Source organism: Ischnura elegans, chromosome 5 (genome assembly GCF_921293095.1).
Source record: "Ischnura elegans chromosome 5, ioIscEleg1.1, whole genome shotgun sequence".
Taxonomy (NCBI): domain Eukaryota; kingdom Metazoa; phylum Arthropoda; class Insecta; order Odonata; family Coenagrionidae; genus Ischnura; species Ischnura elegans.
Window position 1 is genome coordinate 131,675,907 of NC_060250.1, and position 17,976 is coordinate 131,693,882.

The window sequence follows — 17,976 nt, forward strand, 5'->3', positions numbered from 1 at the left end:
AGGTCCTTAACTGTTACACTTGGGTTTGGAAATGAAAATAGGAAAAATCTTCGGATAAACCACTGACCAGTGACATAGGGCAAGAATCGCAAGCGACGGCGCATTCGAAGATAGAATCGGAACTCTTTCCACTCTTATGGGGCGTTGCATTCACTGAAGCTATTATTTAAAATTTAGGATCCAGATCCGGTGTCTTCCGCGACGTTGAATCCGATGTATCCGATGAAGGGCAATATCCGCGGATATTTGGATCCGAGGTATCCGATCCGACCATCCCTAGTCTCTTTAGTTATTTATCTCCATTAACAGTCAATGAAACAACACCAATATCACATCGAACAATTTTTACCAAATTTCCTACAAGCATTACAATGAAGGGTGTTATTATTTAAATACAGATCCTCTGACCTTCTTTCTTTTTTTTCCGCTTCGTGTTCCTTCGCGCACGACGAGGTCGAGTGACCTATTTCATTGTTTCATCCCCCGCCTCTATGTCTCCAAAGGTTCTTTTCTGTTCACCCTTCCTTCTTCTATTAACTGCTATGCCAAATGTGTTCCAAATTTTGATCCTTCTCTTCATCCCTCATCCAACTTGCACCATCACTATCGTAATTTTCCCCCTATTCCTCACACCACCCGATGAAATTTACTACTCTTTGTTACTTATTTGTAAATACTGTTGAATATTTTTTGTTCATTATTGGTCACGTTGCTTAATATTATTAAATTGTTTCTCATGTTATTGTGAGTCGTGCTGTAATTGGCCTCGTGCTGTTTTTGGACTGGATTAAATAAATAAATGTTACCACTGGTTTTTCAGAGATACGATACACTGGTTGGTGAGCGGGGTGCCCAGCTGTCTGGGGGTCAAAAGCAGAGAATAGCCATCGCACGGGCGCTGGTCAGGAAACCAGTGGTGCTTCTGCTGGACGAAGCCACATCCGCACTGGACACTAGCAGTGAGGCCATGGTGCAGTCTGCACTCGATAAGGTTTGCCTCTATCAAAGCACAATCATGGTCGTGGAATGAATTGACGCAAATCTCATCGGCGTCCACAACCCGCCAGCTAAAGAATTATGTATTTGAAAGCTAAAGAAGAGCTATACATCCGGTTGGCCACTAGGGTGCCTCGTTTCGCCACTTTTTTTTAAAGAGCGAATCGTAATACCCGGCAAAAGTTGCGTTTTCTTTGATGAAGGAAACTACCCTATTGACGCGATAGCAACCAATAAATGGAGATTATTAAAAGAAGACATTGGAATATTTCCACTGGAGTTTTATTATTACACAAAACGTTTCGTCGTTACAAATAACATTATCAAGTGTGTTGTTTGTGACGACGAAACGCATTTTACGGACGCAACGCACGTCTTATTTTGATAATTTCCCTGGTTTGTAATTTGAAAATTCCCGGTTTTACGAGTGCATTACGGGGAGAATTTTATGGACGTCGGACGTCTTTAAATAGCTCCTGAGCTGGCGGGTTGCTGACGCCAATGAGTAATGTCTTCCACCACTGTACTCAGGTGTTACCTTTTTCCATAGCACTGCACAATTTCCAGGGTTTCAATGTTGAGATTTCCTTTTATACTGCGCAGCGAACCTAAGTGCTCTGTTTTCAGGAGGGAAAATAAAAATCCATGCTCATTAACTTTTATTGCCGTCCAATTTCCATACACTATATCATTATGTAACTATACGCATTGCGTAATAATAAAACTCCGTCGAAATATTGCAATATTTTAATAATATTAAGAACTTCTACCATATCGTGCCCAACATCATATGTACAAGATAATAAATGGAGAATTTGAAATAACACCACCGCAGAAAATTTTGCTCTCACATTGATGTCTGCAGTTATTTAATGCATCCCACGTTTCCCATCCAGGCGAGTAAAGGGCGGACTACCGTGATAGTAGCTCACCGCTTGTCCACAATTCGGGGAGCTGATAAGATCCTGGTGCTGTCGGCGGGCTCGCTGGTTGAGGAGGGCTCTCACGACCAACTCATGCTGCGGAGAGGGCATTACTATCAGCTGGTCTTGGCTCAGCTGGAAGGTGTGCCGGAGGCCAGCCACAAGGATCACGGTAAATCCTCAAACACTTCCGATATCGGGAACGTAAATGAGCCGACAAAGGGTGCCTTCCAATCGCGTATCTGCGCTGATCTGTTTTAAACTGTTTAGCTCAGAGCGTGTTCATATCGCAGCTGTGAAGTCATCTGCGCCAAAAAGATGGGAACACATCCTCGTCTGTAGACTAAAGTTGTGATGGCGGGAAAATATATTGCTGACGGAAAATGAATTCCACCATCTCAAAGATAAATATGATGATCATTTGAGAATAATAAACAATAATTTGATCTACATATGTCTTAGATGAGTTTAATTGACCTCGTAATTTGGGAAATATAATATTTTCTTCGTCAAACATAATGATTGATACAGTAGATTCCGGTTAATTGGGACATATCGGGACTTGTGCACTTTGCCCCAATTAAGCGGCTGCCCCAATTAGGCGAACTCTCTTGTATATGGGCATAAAAAACTTTGAAATGGTAGAAAAGAGACTGAAGAATGTTTATAATGTAACAAAAGTTTATTCAAATATCAATTTAATTAATAAATCAGCGAGTTTAGTTAATTTATTATCATTTTTAAGAATTATAAGATTTTTGTTAAAAATATTTTTCACAGCCTCGGGCGACGCTGAATGAATGTCTTTCACTAAGTCCTATTAAAGAAAAGTCCTATCCTCTTACGGATAGTATAAAAATAAGAACTTTAAAAATGGTGAAAGAATAGGAACATTTGTGAAAAATAAGAGTAAATCAAGGGAGGAAAATATAAAAAATAGTATTCTGAAAACAAAAAAAATTAATTTCGTCTCGAGTATAGTGTCTACGTCGCCGACTCATGGCCCAATAAAGCGGCATGCTGTCCCAATTAAGCCGAGAATACTCTTACTTTATTACTCTAATGCTATATTCCTCTAATGGGTTCTGTTCTTCAAGATCTGCCCCAATTAAGCGGCTGCCCCAAGTAACCGGTGGACCCATTAAACGGAATCTACTGTATAACATGAGCAAAAGACGATAGCAAGAGGAGGCTTCAAGATTTTCTACATAAATTGTCCTTATAAAAAAAAAAAAATAGAAATGGAGAATGTAAGATAAACTAAGATGTTATATATTGCTTTGATTCTGAGCAGATTTATTTCATTAGCTTACATGGATTGCGGGCATATTATACACAAAATTTCCTTTAACGTTCATGTGGCGTTGATTGCATTCCATTAATCGTAATTCAGTACCACAAAATAACTATAGAATCGGCAGATTTATAATGCGGTGTTAACATTTTTTCCGGCTTTACCTGCGTGATAACGATGTAAGTTGAATATGTATCTCAATCCAGAAATGCGAAATAAAGTATAACTGCTCGCACTGTAGGGGTTCGGGTAATTATTAACACTTTGCGTGCCATGGACGTAATATTACGTCCTGCTAATCCTTTTGAGGATTGCCATGGACGTAATATTACGTCCATCTGTTTTATTGACTTTGTTTGCGTGAAGCTGTAATATTTCGCCCATGGTACTTTTCCAGTTTACTTCTTGGTGGTTCTGTTATTTCAAAAATCAACTGCTTGATGGAAGCAGAGTTCTTTTCATGTCTTGAGGATTAAAAGTCCTCTGAAGCTACCGGCACCCTATTCTCAGCCTACTTTGTGAGAAAATTCTTTGGAGGAAAGAACCGTTCGTTGAGGGTGCAGTGACCCTTTTTGTCATCCAGGATTTTGAATGATTTGCTTGGAACAATGCTTTTGTATGATTTCCATGGTTAAAATAGTTCAAATTGAGCGTAATAAAAAATATTGTGCATTTTTTGGCGGTACGTCATTTGTTGCAACTTTTTTATTTTTCAAAAACATTAGGTTTTCATTGTTAAAATGTATATTTAAAAGTTAGCAATAAATGTTATTAAACTCATTCATAAAGAAGAGCAAATTCCATTTTTATTGAAATACACATCGATATAAATATATTTTTGATGGTAATGTTTAAAAAAAATTTCGAATTTAGTAAAAATGGCTGGATTTTTCAGTAGGGCTTAAAATTTAGCAGCCGGCACTCAAGGTGTTAAGTAGCGATAGTTCCATTGTTTTCTTTCGATTAATATTTTATAGTGATATAACTTATTACAAAATGAAATAGACAAACATTTATCATCCTCCTTCAATATTCATGTGGCGAGCGTCAGTTCATAAGCGACAGGGAATTTGAACATTCAACTTTTGCCGCCGATCGGTCCAACAGTTGTAAACACAGCAGCGCAGATGCGTTCCAATCGTGTTTCAGTGTACGCTAGTGCATTTCAATCTGTTGCGATGTGAGCTAATCTGCGCAAGGTAATTGGAAAGCACCCTAAATTGCTGGGTGAAAACGTTAAAAAACGTCCACTTTGCGTTTGTCAAACCGCAATCGAATTCGCGGCGAAATCCGCATTCAATACGTTAACTAAATCAAATCCGACGTAAAGCTGCGCGACGGGTCAAATACTGCTACGAGTGAAAAGGACGAGTTACTCAGCTTGTATTACTCCCCACCATAAACAGCACAAGACATTTACATTGGTTAACCAATAAAATATTGTAAAACAACAAAATTATACTATAATAGATCCATACCAAACGAAGACTTGGGGTTTAGAAAGCCGTGAATAGGGTGGTTTCCTAATATTTTTATTGCCAAAATCAAAATATTATTACTCCTGGAATACGCATTTAACGCTTTTAGATTTTTAATGACCATATCTATTTTTCGCGATTAAATGAAGAGTGAAAATTTTCAAGCGCGCGAAAACGCGACGGCTACATATGAATGCTGGGAAAACCCCGTGTGACGTCGTTCTGGTTCCCGCTGCCGCAAGTGAGGTGACCTTGGGGCGAGGATATTAGGCGCCGCTGCAGAGTGCCCTGCTAGCAGGAAGCGCTTGGCTTAAATAAGGATTATCAATACCTTATCAAGCGAAGGAAACTTTCCGACCATAGGCAGTTTTAATAGGTGATTATTAAGACATTTTTCCCTGAGCTCTGTGCCTCATGTATGCGTTGGTAATCTCAAACGATGTAAAACTCCTATCTACTCCTATGGAAACTAGGTTCCTGTGACATCACGTGGAGTGGAATCGCCTGGGCACCAATCTGGCCTTTTTCAAATGCAATTAAAATTGACCATTGCCATTCGTCTAAACTGGAATTTCCAGAACCAAATAATTTGTAAATTATGAACACAGTAATGGTGGGTAACGAATCGCAATCAATGCCTTTCGTTTTCTTTGATGAAGGACACTACCCTTTTGTTTACGTGGGATTTAACCCTTAGAGTGCCGCGGAGCGCTATATCTCTCGCGAAAAGTACCGTGTCCTGTAATTTCACTATTAGATGCTGATAGTTCACTAATAATTCAATAGTCAGTATTCATTTTATTTTAACATTAACTATTTTATTTTAAATATAAAAATTAACTCATATTACCAAAACATCGTCATATAATACATTAAAAAGGTGAAACCACATACAATAAAGATTTCTTTAAGTTTTTGAATATATACCTTAAGTTTTTTTTTAGACCTTTTTCCCCAACCTACTGGAAAATCAGCAAAAATGCCTCGGCACTTTTAGCGTAGTACCAGGAAAAAAGGTTGTCACTCAGAGGGTTAAGGCAGGATTTGAAAACGGTAGAAGAGATGTCCAAGCCATTTTGAGGCCAGTTAGTTATATAAGGAGAGGAGAAGAGAGCGTTGGGATAAGCAGTTCAAACACCCCTTGCCACTCGGCTTTTGAGGAAGCTAGCGCGGCATTCGAAGCCGCCAGCAGGAAGTAGGTATTAAATTTTATTACTTCTGGCACCTTTCATGTAGTCGCCCTTCAGAAGAATCATCTAGCACCAAACCTAACACTTCACATACCAAATTTCAAAAAGTATCGGCGAGACGTCTCCAACATATATCTGGCACAATACTTAAATCATAAATCATCATCCTATAATAATATCGCCGTTAAATCGTCATAAAACACACAAAGCATTGCCACCTAACTCTCTTAGAAGTCCTCAATCTATTGGCATATGTTTTCCAACTCCAACTGGCAATATTTATATCTATTCTGTGTAGCATCCATGCCAAACCTCTTCCTTATGACAAAGTTCGTATTTTGCTCGTCGCCGACAAGCAAATATCTCTGCGGATGGCTGGAACTCAAAGCATAAGGTGTCGACGCATTTACTCGCGTGGTAAACTTCTTTGAGAACTTTGTTCTGATGGTCAGTTCCATGTCGAAGTACCACTATCGACGACGCACAATGATTTCCTAGAAAGGGTCAAGCCGGTTAAGTCGATGGTGAAAAGTGCCCCCAGATGTTTTGAAAAATAAAAAATATACACTTAAAGTGCATCAAAAAATATGTTTCCCCTAAGTTTCAGGCCCTAACAATGGAAATTAACCCCAAAAAATTGAAACACGATTTTTCGTTTTTTAACCATATCTCCAGTTTTTTTATTTTTGTAAAATCTTTTTCTCGATTTTAAAACGTATACCTACATCATTACGTTCTACCATCCTAATTTTTTTCAAAACTTTTTGACCGAAAACAAAACTTTTGCATAAGTTTGAAATTTTCAAAATTGAATTATAATTTTTAGGAAACAATAGACACGCCAAAAATATATGTTTTTACCCCTACAACAAAGTATAATCATAATTTTTTTTTCAGATTTTTAAAATTGGTGGAACAATTTCCAAAACACGAATAACTACTTTGCGCCATTTGCATCTATGCATTCCAGGAGGATATTTGATTTGATTATAGAGAGCAACGATTGTTGATCAGTTTGTAATATCATTGATTAAGAATTAAGATTAACATAAACAATGCCTTTGACACTTATATTTATCGTACTTATTGGTTATAACCGTACTGTAAAGCTTTAAGTTCGTCTTCAAGCTTCTAGAAATACAACCTGGGCCTGAAACTTTGGGGAAACACATATTTTTTGATGCACTTTAAGTGTATATTTTTTATTTTTCAAAACACCTGGGGGCACTTTTCACCATCGGCTTAACCGGCTAGACCCATTATACCTTAGCATTCTGTCTGACATAAATATCTGCAACCTTTCCACTCCCAAAGCACTGGTTGACATTGTTGGCACCACTTCGCCATCCAAATGTAGGCGCCTGATGAGATCTTACCGCCACCACTCAATAAATCGAGTCGCCAGCACTACGCTGACCACTGCCATAATCCCTTTTCAAAATTGTCTTTATCAACCTCCAAACTCCCACAGCCGTTAGAGAGCACGTTGAGACTAATACGGGCAACATATTTCTCTGACCTAATCGGGCAAGGTGAGTCCAATGGACTCTTTTAACTTTTGCTTTTAATTCAAAGTATTAAACAGGGGAAAAATATTACTTTTCACATCAATTTGTAGTTATTGTGCACCTTAGAATCAATTAACATAAAATTGATTATTATTTGTTCAACAAAAGTTTTACATTACTTATTAATTTCATACATAGTCAAACAGCGAGTGCAGTGGACTCTTTTGACTAATTGTTTCTGTTTTCACTGCATAAAACACCAAATGTTTATCGTTACATGTACATAGTGATGATTTTACATTATTTTGACAATTCGAACCAAATATTTGTAAAATGCACATTACTTTTTACATATTTTTTTTTGTATCACGAGATGTGGGACCCACATCTCGTGATATAAAATATATATATATATATATATATTACATTTTATGCAAACAGACTCACCTTGCCCGGATTTGTGGGAATTCAGGGAAAAAAATTATTTCTAAGTTAATTTAATTCCAAAAGAAGTTTGAATTACTCTAATTTATAGGAAATACACCATTAGAAGAAGTAAAAAATTTACAACATGCTGACATTTCAATAACATAATAAAATTCTCAAAAATGTGATGCGATGACTCCAAGAGACTCACCTTGCCCGTATTAGGGTTAAAAACATCAAATCTCCAAGATGCGCTCGCTCTCGCTTCTCTCCCTTACCGTAAACCTCTTACCGCACGATCTTATCACGGAACGTAACCGCACCTACCGGGCATAGATGCCAAGACGTGACGCAACGGACAAGAGACGCCACAATTTCTTCGCCAACTTGGTGAAAAAAGAAATTGGCGCCCGCAGACCACGCCATTGGCATGACAAAATTGTCTTTTTGCCGGTAACGGACAATTACAAAAGGGAAGTGTCTCGATCACTGGGCAAACGACGAGCTGCCATCGCGGCAAAAAGACTTGCTCATTCGCGACGAGGATAAAAAGGCAGAAATCGAAGCTGACGCCTTTCAGGCCTCCATGACTTTCAAAGACGACTGGAAACAGAATGGCTATGAGTTTCCTGGATATCAGACAATTGCTTATTACACCACTTATTTTTTATCAGAGCGCGACCCGGGTTTCAATGATTTATCATCATCTTCAGGCGCAAATATTGATTTGCTTATCTTATTATTGTTACCTAGTTACCTGATGAATTTTAAAACGGACGCCAGAATAGGGGAAAAGGATGGGATAGAGATATTCATTTATAAGAGTAGGTACTGTCCTGACTAATATTATAATATTGCAATAATTTTTAAAATTTCTAACTGCTCCCTAGAATCCAGTTCACGGTGCTCATTGCAAAAAAAAATAAATAAGAAATAATTTTTTTATATGAATATTTTTAAATTTGTAATGGCCGCCGTGTACTGGACTGGACGTGTACTGGACTCTGATAAAAAATAAGTGGTATAAGTAATTGTCTGATATCCAGGAAACTTATAATGGAATACGACAAAGTAAAGCAACAGTTAGAATGGCTATGACTGTGAGACAGAAGCCGCCTATGATGCGCCTGCAAACCTTCCAACACCTCCTTTAACACTTTGCGTGCCATGGACGTGATATTACGTCCTGCTAATCCTTCTGAGGATTGCCATGGACGTAATATTACGTCTTTCTATTTAATTGGCTTTGTATGCGTGAAGCTGTAATATTTCGCCCGTGGTACTTCTCCAGTTTACTGCTTAGGGGTTCTGTTTTTTTTTTTTTTCAAAAATCAACTGCTCGATGGAAAAAGAGTTCGCTTTATGTCTTGAGGACGAAAAGTCTTCTGTAGCTACCGGCATCCTCATTTTAGGCCACTTAGTGTGAAAATTCTTTGGGCCAATGGACCGTTCGTTGAGGGTGCATTGAGCCTTTTTGTCATCCAGGATTTATAATGCTTTGCCTTGAACAAAGCTTTTTTTATTATTTCCATGCTTTAAATAGTTCAAATTGAGAGTATTAAAAAAATTATTATGCATGTTACGGCGCACAGTGGGCGGAAATCGAAAAAAGCTTGACAAAACTAATATCTCCGTTATTATTCACGTAGATCCACGATTTTTTCGATTTTTAATTATTTTTACCTCCTTAATCCGATTACAATGTTATTTTTGCTCTAGAACAATCAGGGGCCTCTCTAAAATAAAATGGCGGAAACAGTAAAAATTCCCTAATTTTAATATTAAAAGCACTGCATGTTAGATGCTGATTATATTCATACAAGTACTATCACTGACTTAGAAACTTTGATACATAACCCTAAACAACTTAACCGTGATGTATCGATACATCATAGAATGTATCGATGCGTGGTATCTATGTAATATTACCGCCGCGGCGGTACAGCATTTGTTGCAACTATTTTATTTTTCAAAAACAGTAGGTTTTCATTGTTAAATTATATATTTAAAAATTAGCAATAAATGTTATTCAACTCATTCATAAAGAAGAGCAAATTCCATTTTGATTGAAATGCACATCGATATAAATATATTTTTTAAGCTAATGTTTTAAAAAATGTACGAATATAGTAAAAATGGCTGGATGATTTTTCAGTAGGGCTTTAAATTTAGCAGCCGGCACTCAAAGTGTTAACACTAGAACCGCGGACGGGACTTTTTTGTCCCATCGGCCTTTGCAAATGTTTGCCATTCATCTACTAGTGGTTTGATCCCTTTGAAATTTACTGACTTTAACTCATTTTTATGCTCTTTGGAATGGCCGTATCGAAAATATTGTACGATGTTTGGTTCGCGAGAAAAACGACGATTTACCTAGAACCGCGGGATGGGACTTTTTTGTTCCATACGGGGAAAACATACAATTTGAGTTATTTTTGCACACTTATTTTGTATTTAGCATAATACAGTATATTACGAAGGGGATCGATGCACTGATACCGTTATTCTGCCAGTTAGAAGCGCAGAAGGGAATAATCTGTGCACTGCGCCGGCCGCCTACTCACGCAGCGCCGGCCGGGTCACCTCTGCCCGGCGCGTCTGCAGGTCTGAGCTTGCAACCAACACGTCAAAAGAAGTTTAATGTATTCCTAGTTATACTTATTAAAACGTTTTAAACATTACCTAAACACGTGTTTTGTTCACGCAAACCACAAAAAACCGTCAATTATACTTAAACACGACAGGATCAACGTATTTTGTCAATGGGACAAAAAAGTCCCATGCCGCGGTTTTGGTGGGGTTGGAAAGTTCAGCGGGTTTAGTGTTAACTCCCGTGGCTGAGACGGAATCACGACTTTGTTTGAAACATTTGAACCCAAATCAGGCAGACAACCCATATAATATTTCAAACAGACAACTCCTTTTCTCTTTCCGTCCTTATGACCTTACGCATATGTTAAACATTTGGCGCCTGTAACTTTCTACGTCAATGAAAAGTGGAAAAATTATTCCTCATTCCAAAACCAAGAGAAGATCCATCTATTCCACTCAACCACAGACCTATTTCTCACCTCTCAAATATATCCAAACTTCGCAAAAAAAGTCGTCAAAACCGTCTTCACACTTACATCCGACTCACTCCGCCCGGATCAAATGGGATACCGTGAAGATCTCTCCACGACGCTCAAAAAAGATCCGATCCAAGAAATCAAACACGCACATAGAGTAGCGACAATGAACGAGTAAACAAAGTCGCAGGCTGTCCTCCTAAAGAACTCTCTTCCGCATAACACACTTACAAAAAATCTCCAGAAATACCCAGTTCATATGAAATGCTCATCTAGAAAATCTGATGAAAAGAATCTCAAGAAGACGCTGAATATCTGGAAGAGTCAATTAAATAAAGTATAAGAACGAAAGCTCCCGAAAACGAAACGAAAGTGGATAAAAATTACAATTTTGCGATAGTAATTTGATGCGGTGTTAGGAGACCTGCGGATGAATAAGGTTACTAAAATTTTAAAAATTTCAGCGGAATTAGTTATCAAGGCGGGAGAAAAGGCTTTCAAGCAGCTGAACGAAATTATAAGTGAAATGATTACGGAGGCTTCCGCGGTGAGTTGATTGGTGATAGTTTTCCGGGTTTACACCGCGTTGATTCATGCTTTTGCGGACGACAGTTTCGGGCGCGTTCCAGCTCCCGTCTTCGGGTCCAAATGATCTGCAGATCTGCGATCCTTATACATATATAGCTAGTCAGGCGCCCATTGATTTGAATTCCATTGTTGGAAAAGCCGTTTGAAAGATGAGGATAAAGGATAGCCGTCTTCCCTATTGAAGTTCTTTTGGTGACTCGCTATTTCTATCGCCTCCCTTATCAGCCTAGGGAAATATTTATTTCCACTGGCGATGATTATCGATTCTTTGAAAAGTATGACGTGCCCAGGTTCCAATCACAGCAGTGCGGTTGCAGAGCATGCATGGTGGATAACAATGCTAGGAATCCATAAAGAAATTGGAGTTCTTTACAATGACAGGAGGATCATCAACAGTTTCTGCAAAAACCAAGTAGAGGTGACAAGATAAGGGCCCACCTGTGAAGAAGCAAGAAATAGTAAAGGAGTAAGACAAAGCTGTCCTTCGTCACCCGTAATTTTCAACGGTTACATCTAGAAAGCCATGAATGAAATGAAAGAAAAGGCCTTGGTACTGAATATCCATTGAGAAAAGTTAGCATGCTAAGATTTGCCGATGACATAGCCATCATAGCAGAGACAGAAAAGGGGATCGGGTTGGTGTGGTGGCTAGAGTGGCTTCCCACACTGTGGACTAGGGGTTCAAATCCCGCCGGTGGCAGAGAAGTTTCAGAAACTGCCACATCCCCGCTTGATTGCTGTGTGGAGGACATTTCAAGCGCAGCACTTCGTCCGTCGGATGGGACGTTAAGCCGTGGTCCCCTTGGCGCCTTTCGTTAAGAGCAGGCTAACGCCGACGCCGGGTTTCTCTCCACCCTTCCTTCCATACCCTTCCCTCATGGCGCAAATGACCTCAGCTGTCGGTCGCCTCCTCCAAATACCATACCATAGACGGAGAAGGATTTGAAAAATATTCTGGTTAATATGAGTAGGGTAATGGGTAACTGATAATAAATACAAAGAAAACCAAGGTACTTGTATGCAGCAGAAGATAAAAAGTCATTAGTAAAGAAGAAGAGTAACATTGACATGGGGAAACAAAGAGTTACTGGATGGATGAATAGGGTAGTTTAGAGATGAATAGATGAAAGAAAACGAAAAGCATTGATTGCGATTCGTTGCCCACCATTATTGTATTCATAATATACAAATAATTGTTTCATAAATCCGAATCATATTGTTTAGACGAATGGCAATGGTCAATTGTAACCTCATTTAAAAAAGGCCAGATTGGCGCCCATACAATGCCACTCTACGTGACGTCACAGGGACCTAGTTTCTATACGAGTAAATAGGATGTAAGATTTAACACTTTCTCGGCGAACAGCATGTAGAAACTCTTCTCGGAATACCGCGCGGGTAAGATTATATGAGGGCGCCGACGTTTCGGCTACCGACTCGCTACCCATTCTCACGGCTACTGATAGGGTAGGGTGAGAATGGGTAGCCGAAACGTCGGCGATCTCATATAATCTTACCCGCGCGGTATCCCGAGAAGAGTTTTTACGAGTAAATAGGAGTTTTACATCGTCAGAGATTACCAATGCATGCATGAGGCACAGAGCTCAGGGAAACATGTCTTAATAATCACCTATTAAAACTGCCTCAGGTCGGAAAGTTTTCTTCGTTCGATAGGAAATTAATAATCCTTATTTAAACCAAGCGCTACCTGCTAGCATGGTACTCTGCTACCTGCTAGCAGCCTGCATCGTATCAGTGCTCAAAGCCTCGCCCCAAGGTCACCTCACACGGCGACAGCGGGAACCAGAATGACGTCACACGGCGTTCTTCCATCATTCATACTTAGCTGTCGCGTTTTCGCGCGCTTGAAGATTTTCACTTTTCATTTAATCGCGAAAAATAGATATCGTCATTCAAAAATCTAAGAGCGTGAAATACGTACTCCGGGAGTAGTATCTTTCGATTCAGGCAATAAAAAAATAATAGGAAACCACCGTATTGGTGAAGATCTCTCGGGTGTACATCGGGTGAGATTTTTTATCTCTCCCTCCGACGTTTCGATGAGCGAGTCGATAACTGGGATGTTCGAAAGAGAGATGAAAACTTCACCCTGAGTGAAATCCGAGTGGTGTTAACCTTCCGTCCTTCATCTTCTCCCGCAGATGATGGAGAGTTGAAAAATGTTCCCGACGGTCGTCTGGAAGAAAAGATCCGAAGGCAGAGCGTGCTGTCCGAGAAGAGCGAAGCTCAGTCCGGTCGAAGAAGTGTACAATACGCGCCAAAGGCCCTGCACACGGTAAGAAAATAGCCCTCCACTTGTGGATCGTCCCGCTTGTTGTTAAGACCAATAAAAGACTGTCCGTTTCACCAAGATCAAGAGACTGATTCAAAGTTTCACAGATCACATTGAAAGTTCGACACGTAGTTGTTCAAGGAGAGGGTTTCTGTGTCATCATATTTTGTTGTAAGTACCAGACCCTGAGAGCCTCCCAAAGTCTTCATAGCACATAATATAAGCATTGATTTCACTGCAGTTACTATTTTCTGCTTTTTAATAGGAATGACAATTGAGAGAGAGGGCTGGGATTTTTTTAAACGGCCATAAGCTGGCCATTTAAAAAAATCCCAGCATAAATGAACTTGCCATTACTTAATCCGTTTTCTTTTGCGATTATCATTTTTCTGAAAATCAAGTACATAGCGGAAATTCTCTGTTTTCATTGAAATCGACTATACTAGGTTCTTTTGACAGCCACCAGTTTTCTTTTCTCTTTCAAATAAAATCAATTTCAAATGAGCACACCCCACGATATTGCAAATTTACAATAAATTGGATATTCATACATCCATAAAATACGATAGCACAAGTAGATTGATAAGGGATACTACAATATATCTCGGCGGCGGGCGCAAGAAGGATGAAAGCTGCTATATAATGTCCTTTTTTGGGAATTTCGTGCCTAGGATCCCTACCGCTACATACGTCCACAGAAGTACTTAATTACATTTCACACAATGATTTTGGGATAAAAAAAATTGGATTGAGCCATTAAACATAGCAAGATGAATCCTTTCTCGTCTTTTTTAGAGTAAAGAGTAGACCAAAATGTAGAACTTATAGTGGGTTAAAAAAATAAAGAAGAAGTTATAAAACTTATAAGAGCCCAGGCCATTACAATTTCCCCCACCAACGTACAAGTATTTCTACCCCTTTCTTCCGTCATACTTAATTTTCCACGTATTCCTTCCATCTACTCTACGCCTATTCTCGCTCGGTTAGCATCCTTCCATATTAAGCCTTAATTTTAGTGGTAGCTTCTCCCCTTATACCGCCCGATTGCGACTTACCTTTCGTGAACCCCACCTCGCTCACCTCTCCTTCCTTATGATACACATTGTTTATGACGTAGCCGATCTGATGGCTCTTCGTGTAGCGGAGGCAATAGTGATGTCCGTCTAGCGACCAAAATTAAACCGTTGAATCCGAGGTATATGACGAGTGAGATATCCCTCATGCTTCTGATGTCGCCTGTGGCCTTTGTTTTCATGCTGTTTGGGCAAGGCGCATGCACGGAATGGACGCTTTTTTATGCCGTCTCCCTCCCCGTGCTTTGAAAGCCTTGTTCAAAATATTAATAGAGTTTTCGTTTCAACAATGCGTTTACCAGAAGAAAGATTTAGTGCTTTCCCGGCGAATGGTCTGCGTGAAGATATCTGGGGTCGCTGAACAGCATCTGCAGGCTGTTTACTACAATTTTGCACAAATATCCTCATTAAAAATATTAAATATTTCGAATGAAAAAGATGATTGAGGCCTTCGAATTTCCCTTTTTAACCTAAAATCGCACCAACCGAGATTTACAAATAGGAGAAGATCAAAATCTTCAGCGAGATTAGACCAGGTAATTTTCCTTTGAGGGCAGTCTTCCATAAAATCATTAAATACCGGTGATACAATCGTGAAAAATGCATTAGCCTACATCAACGCAACACCCCGAAAGCTGCCTCAAGAGGCTAGTGGCGGGGGTTGTCAGAACACCAGCCCTGAAAATGTTATAAAATCTAAGTTATAGTAAGGTGCGGGTTGCAGATACTGAGCCAGAAATTCTATTCAAGGAGGGGTGAGGATTTCCATGCACTTAGTTTTTTAGTACTGAAATTTGGAGTCATTACTGGTGTTTATCAATAAGCTCATAGTCATACTGGTTAGTTTCCACTCAGTTCGCACTTGTAACCAAAATTCGCCTGATTGCTTCGAAAAACAATTTCAACTTTTTGGGCAAGGAGTGCCTATATATCTCTTTGAAGTAATTTGGCAATCATTATATTTGGCAATGTAAGTGTATCAAAATGCAGAGAGCTGATTGAGCTCATAATGCATCTCCTCAGCAGCATGCATCGCGGACAGTCGCCGCAACCAATATAGGAAGGGCACTGCCCCTCCATCCTTCCAATATTTGTAGGGACAAATTCTGTGCGGCAGTTTACACAGTTTGATGAACATAATTGTTTTACATGGATTTGTAAACACATGGATTCAGGAAAAGCAGTTCGTGCGAAACTCAGTTAGCGCTTTTTGCCCACGATATTTTAGTCTCCAGGGAAGACAACATTCCAGTAGACGCGATTTTTCTTGATTTCAAAAAGGCATTTGATAAAGTACCCCACGGAAAGCTAATAATACAACTGAAATCTTATGGTCTAGACGAAGATGTTATTTCCTGGATAAGAAAATTTTTGAGCGATTGCGTCCAAAGAGTAGTATTAGACGGTGCAGTCTCCAATGAGGTTAGAGTCACTTCTGGCGTTCCTCAGGGTAGTGTTATAGGCCCACTCCTATTCCATCTTTATATAAACGACATTGGCGAAGTAGTACACAGTAAGTTACGATTATTTGCAGACGACGCTGTAGTTTACAGAGAAATCCGTTCCAGCAAAGATATAGATGAACTAACGAATGACCTAGCTGCTATCCAAGCTTGGTGCGATGCTTGGCAGTTAGAACTAAATTTGAAAAAATGCGTCGTAATGCATTTCTGGAAGAAGAACAACTCCCTACAACATAGCTATATAATTCGGGGTACCCAATTAGAGACTGTTGAATCCGTGAAATGTCTAGGAGTTAGACTCAATAGTGATCTATCGTGGAATAAACATATTCGAGAAATAACCGGTCAAGCTAATCGTAAAATGGGTTTTGTTAAAAGAATATTAGGAAAGTGCGACGACAAAGTGAGAGAAATTAGCTACTTTTCCCTCGTTAGATCACATTTGGAATACGCTGCCAGTGTTAGGGACCCTCATGAAAAAGGCTTAATAACTGAGTTAGAACGCGTGCAAAGAAGAGCTGCCAGGTATGTGAAAGGTCGTTACGATGGTCTTGTTAGTGTAACTGACCTCTTAGATAAACTCGGATGGGAATCTCTGTCGGACCGTAGATTGAAAAATAGAATGAACACCTTCTAGATAAATTCAAGAGCAGAGTCTTTTCTTACGAAGCTAGCCATATCTTACGGACGCCAACATACTACGGAATATCAGATCATTAAATAAAATAAGAGAGATAGATTGTAGAACAGACAGATTCCAAATGTCATTTTTTCCACGATCAATAAGAGATTATAACGGCAGCAATAGAACTCGTAAATAGATTGCATGACTTGTAGTGTAGCCTACTAACCTATGTAAAAATTAATGCATGTTTCTTAATTCAATTATCATTTCTAACAGCATATAGTAGTATAGTTTGTTAGTATACGGGACGTTTTTGGACGGTGTGGTGTGCATGTGGGAGTCCAAATGCATGCTGCATGCTGGTGATTGATCACCCCCTGCCAAACACCCCAGAGGTGGCTCGCAGGGTATTCTGTAGATGTAATAGAGCATGAATGAGAGTCACGTCATATTTGACGATCCGCTTTCGAGTGTGGTCCCGCATCCATACTATAAGGACGTGATCTAAGCAGAGGGAAAACTGTACATCATGAAATGATGATGAAAGTGACTATATATCTTAATCCACATACTTCATAATTCGGGAATGCTGCTATCAAGTCCGCTGCGTCATGATGCACTGCACAACAAGGTGCCTGATGATGACGAGGAGTCGTTGATACCAGTAGTTCCAAATAAAAAATTCTTTTGATTTAAACAGTTACTTTCTTTATTATTTTAATAAGATCTTCCACGATGTTACGCCTGTTAACATTGAAATCGTCGTGTATCCTTGTTGCAGCAGCATGAAACAAAGGGCTAAATTATCCCAATAGGTACCATAAAAGTCTGCCGTAGCTCATTTGTAAATATTCGCCATCAGTGGCGCCGACTCCATGGGGCTTGAGGGGGCCCGAGCCCCCTCAAAAATTCGCCATGGGTGTAAGGAAAAAATTTTTCAGGCCTTTCGATTTTCCCCGGAGTGTCCAGATATCGAGATTCGAGTTATCAGGGTTCTAATGTTGATCGTATGACTCTTCAAAAATGCTTAAAAAACTTAAAACTCACTACT

General features: G+C 39.4%; 1 protein-coding gene across 1 annotated transcript in view; it reads left to right on the top strand.

The window, feature by feature from the left end:
* Nucleotides 1-17,976, top strand: part of LOC124159568 (multidrug resistance protein homolog 49-like) — a 134,117-nt gene that overhangs the window by 60,110 nt on the left and 56,031 nt on the right. Inside the window, exons 13-15 of the mRNA XM_046535467.1 lie at nt 821-991; nt 1,893-2,091; nt 13,634-13,767. Of these exons, the coding sequence (XP_046391423.1) occupies nt 821-991; nt 1,893-2,091; nt 13,634-13,767 (504 nt within the window). The remainder of the gene's footprint in view (nt 1-820; nt 992-1,892; nt 2,092-13,633; nt 13,768-17,976) is intronic.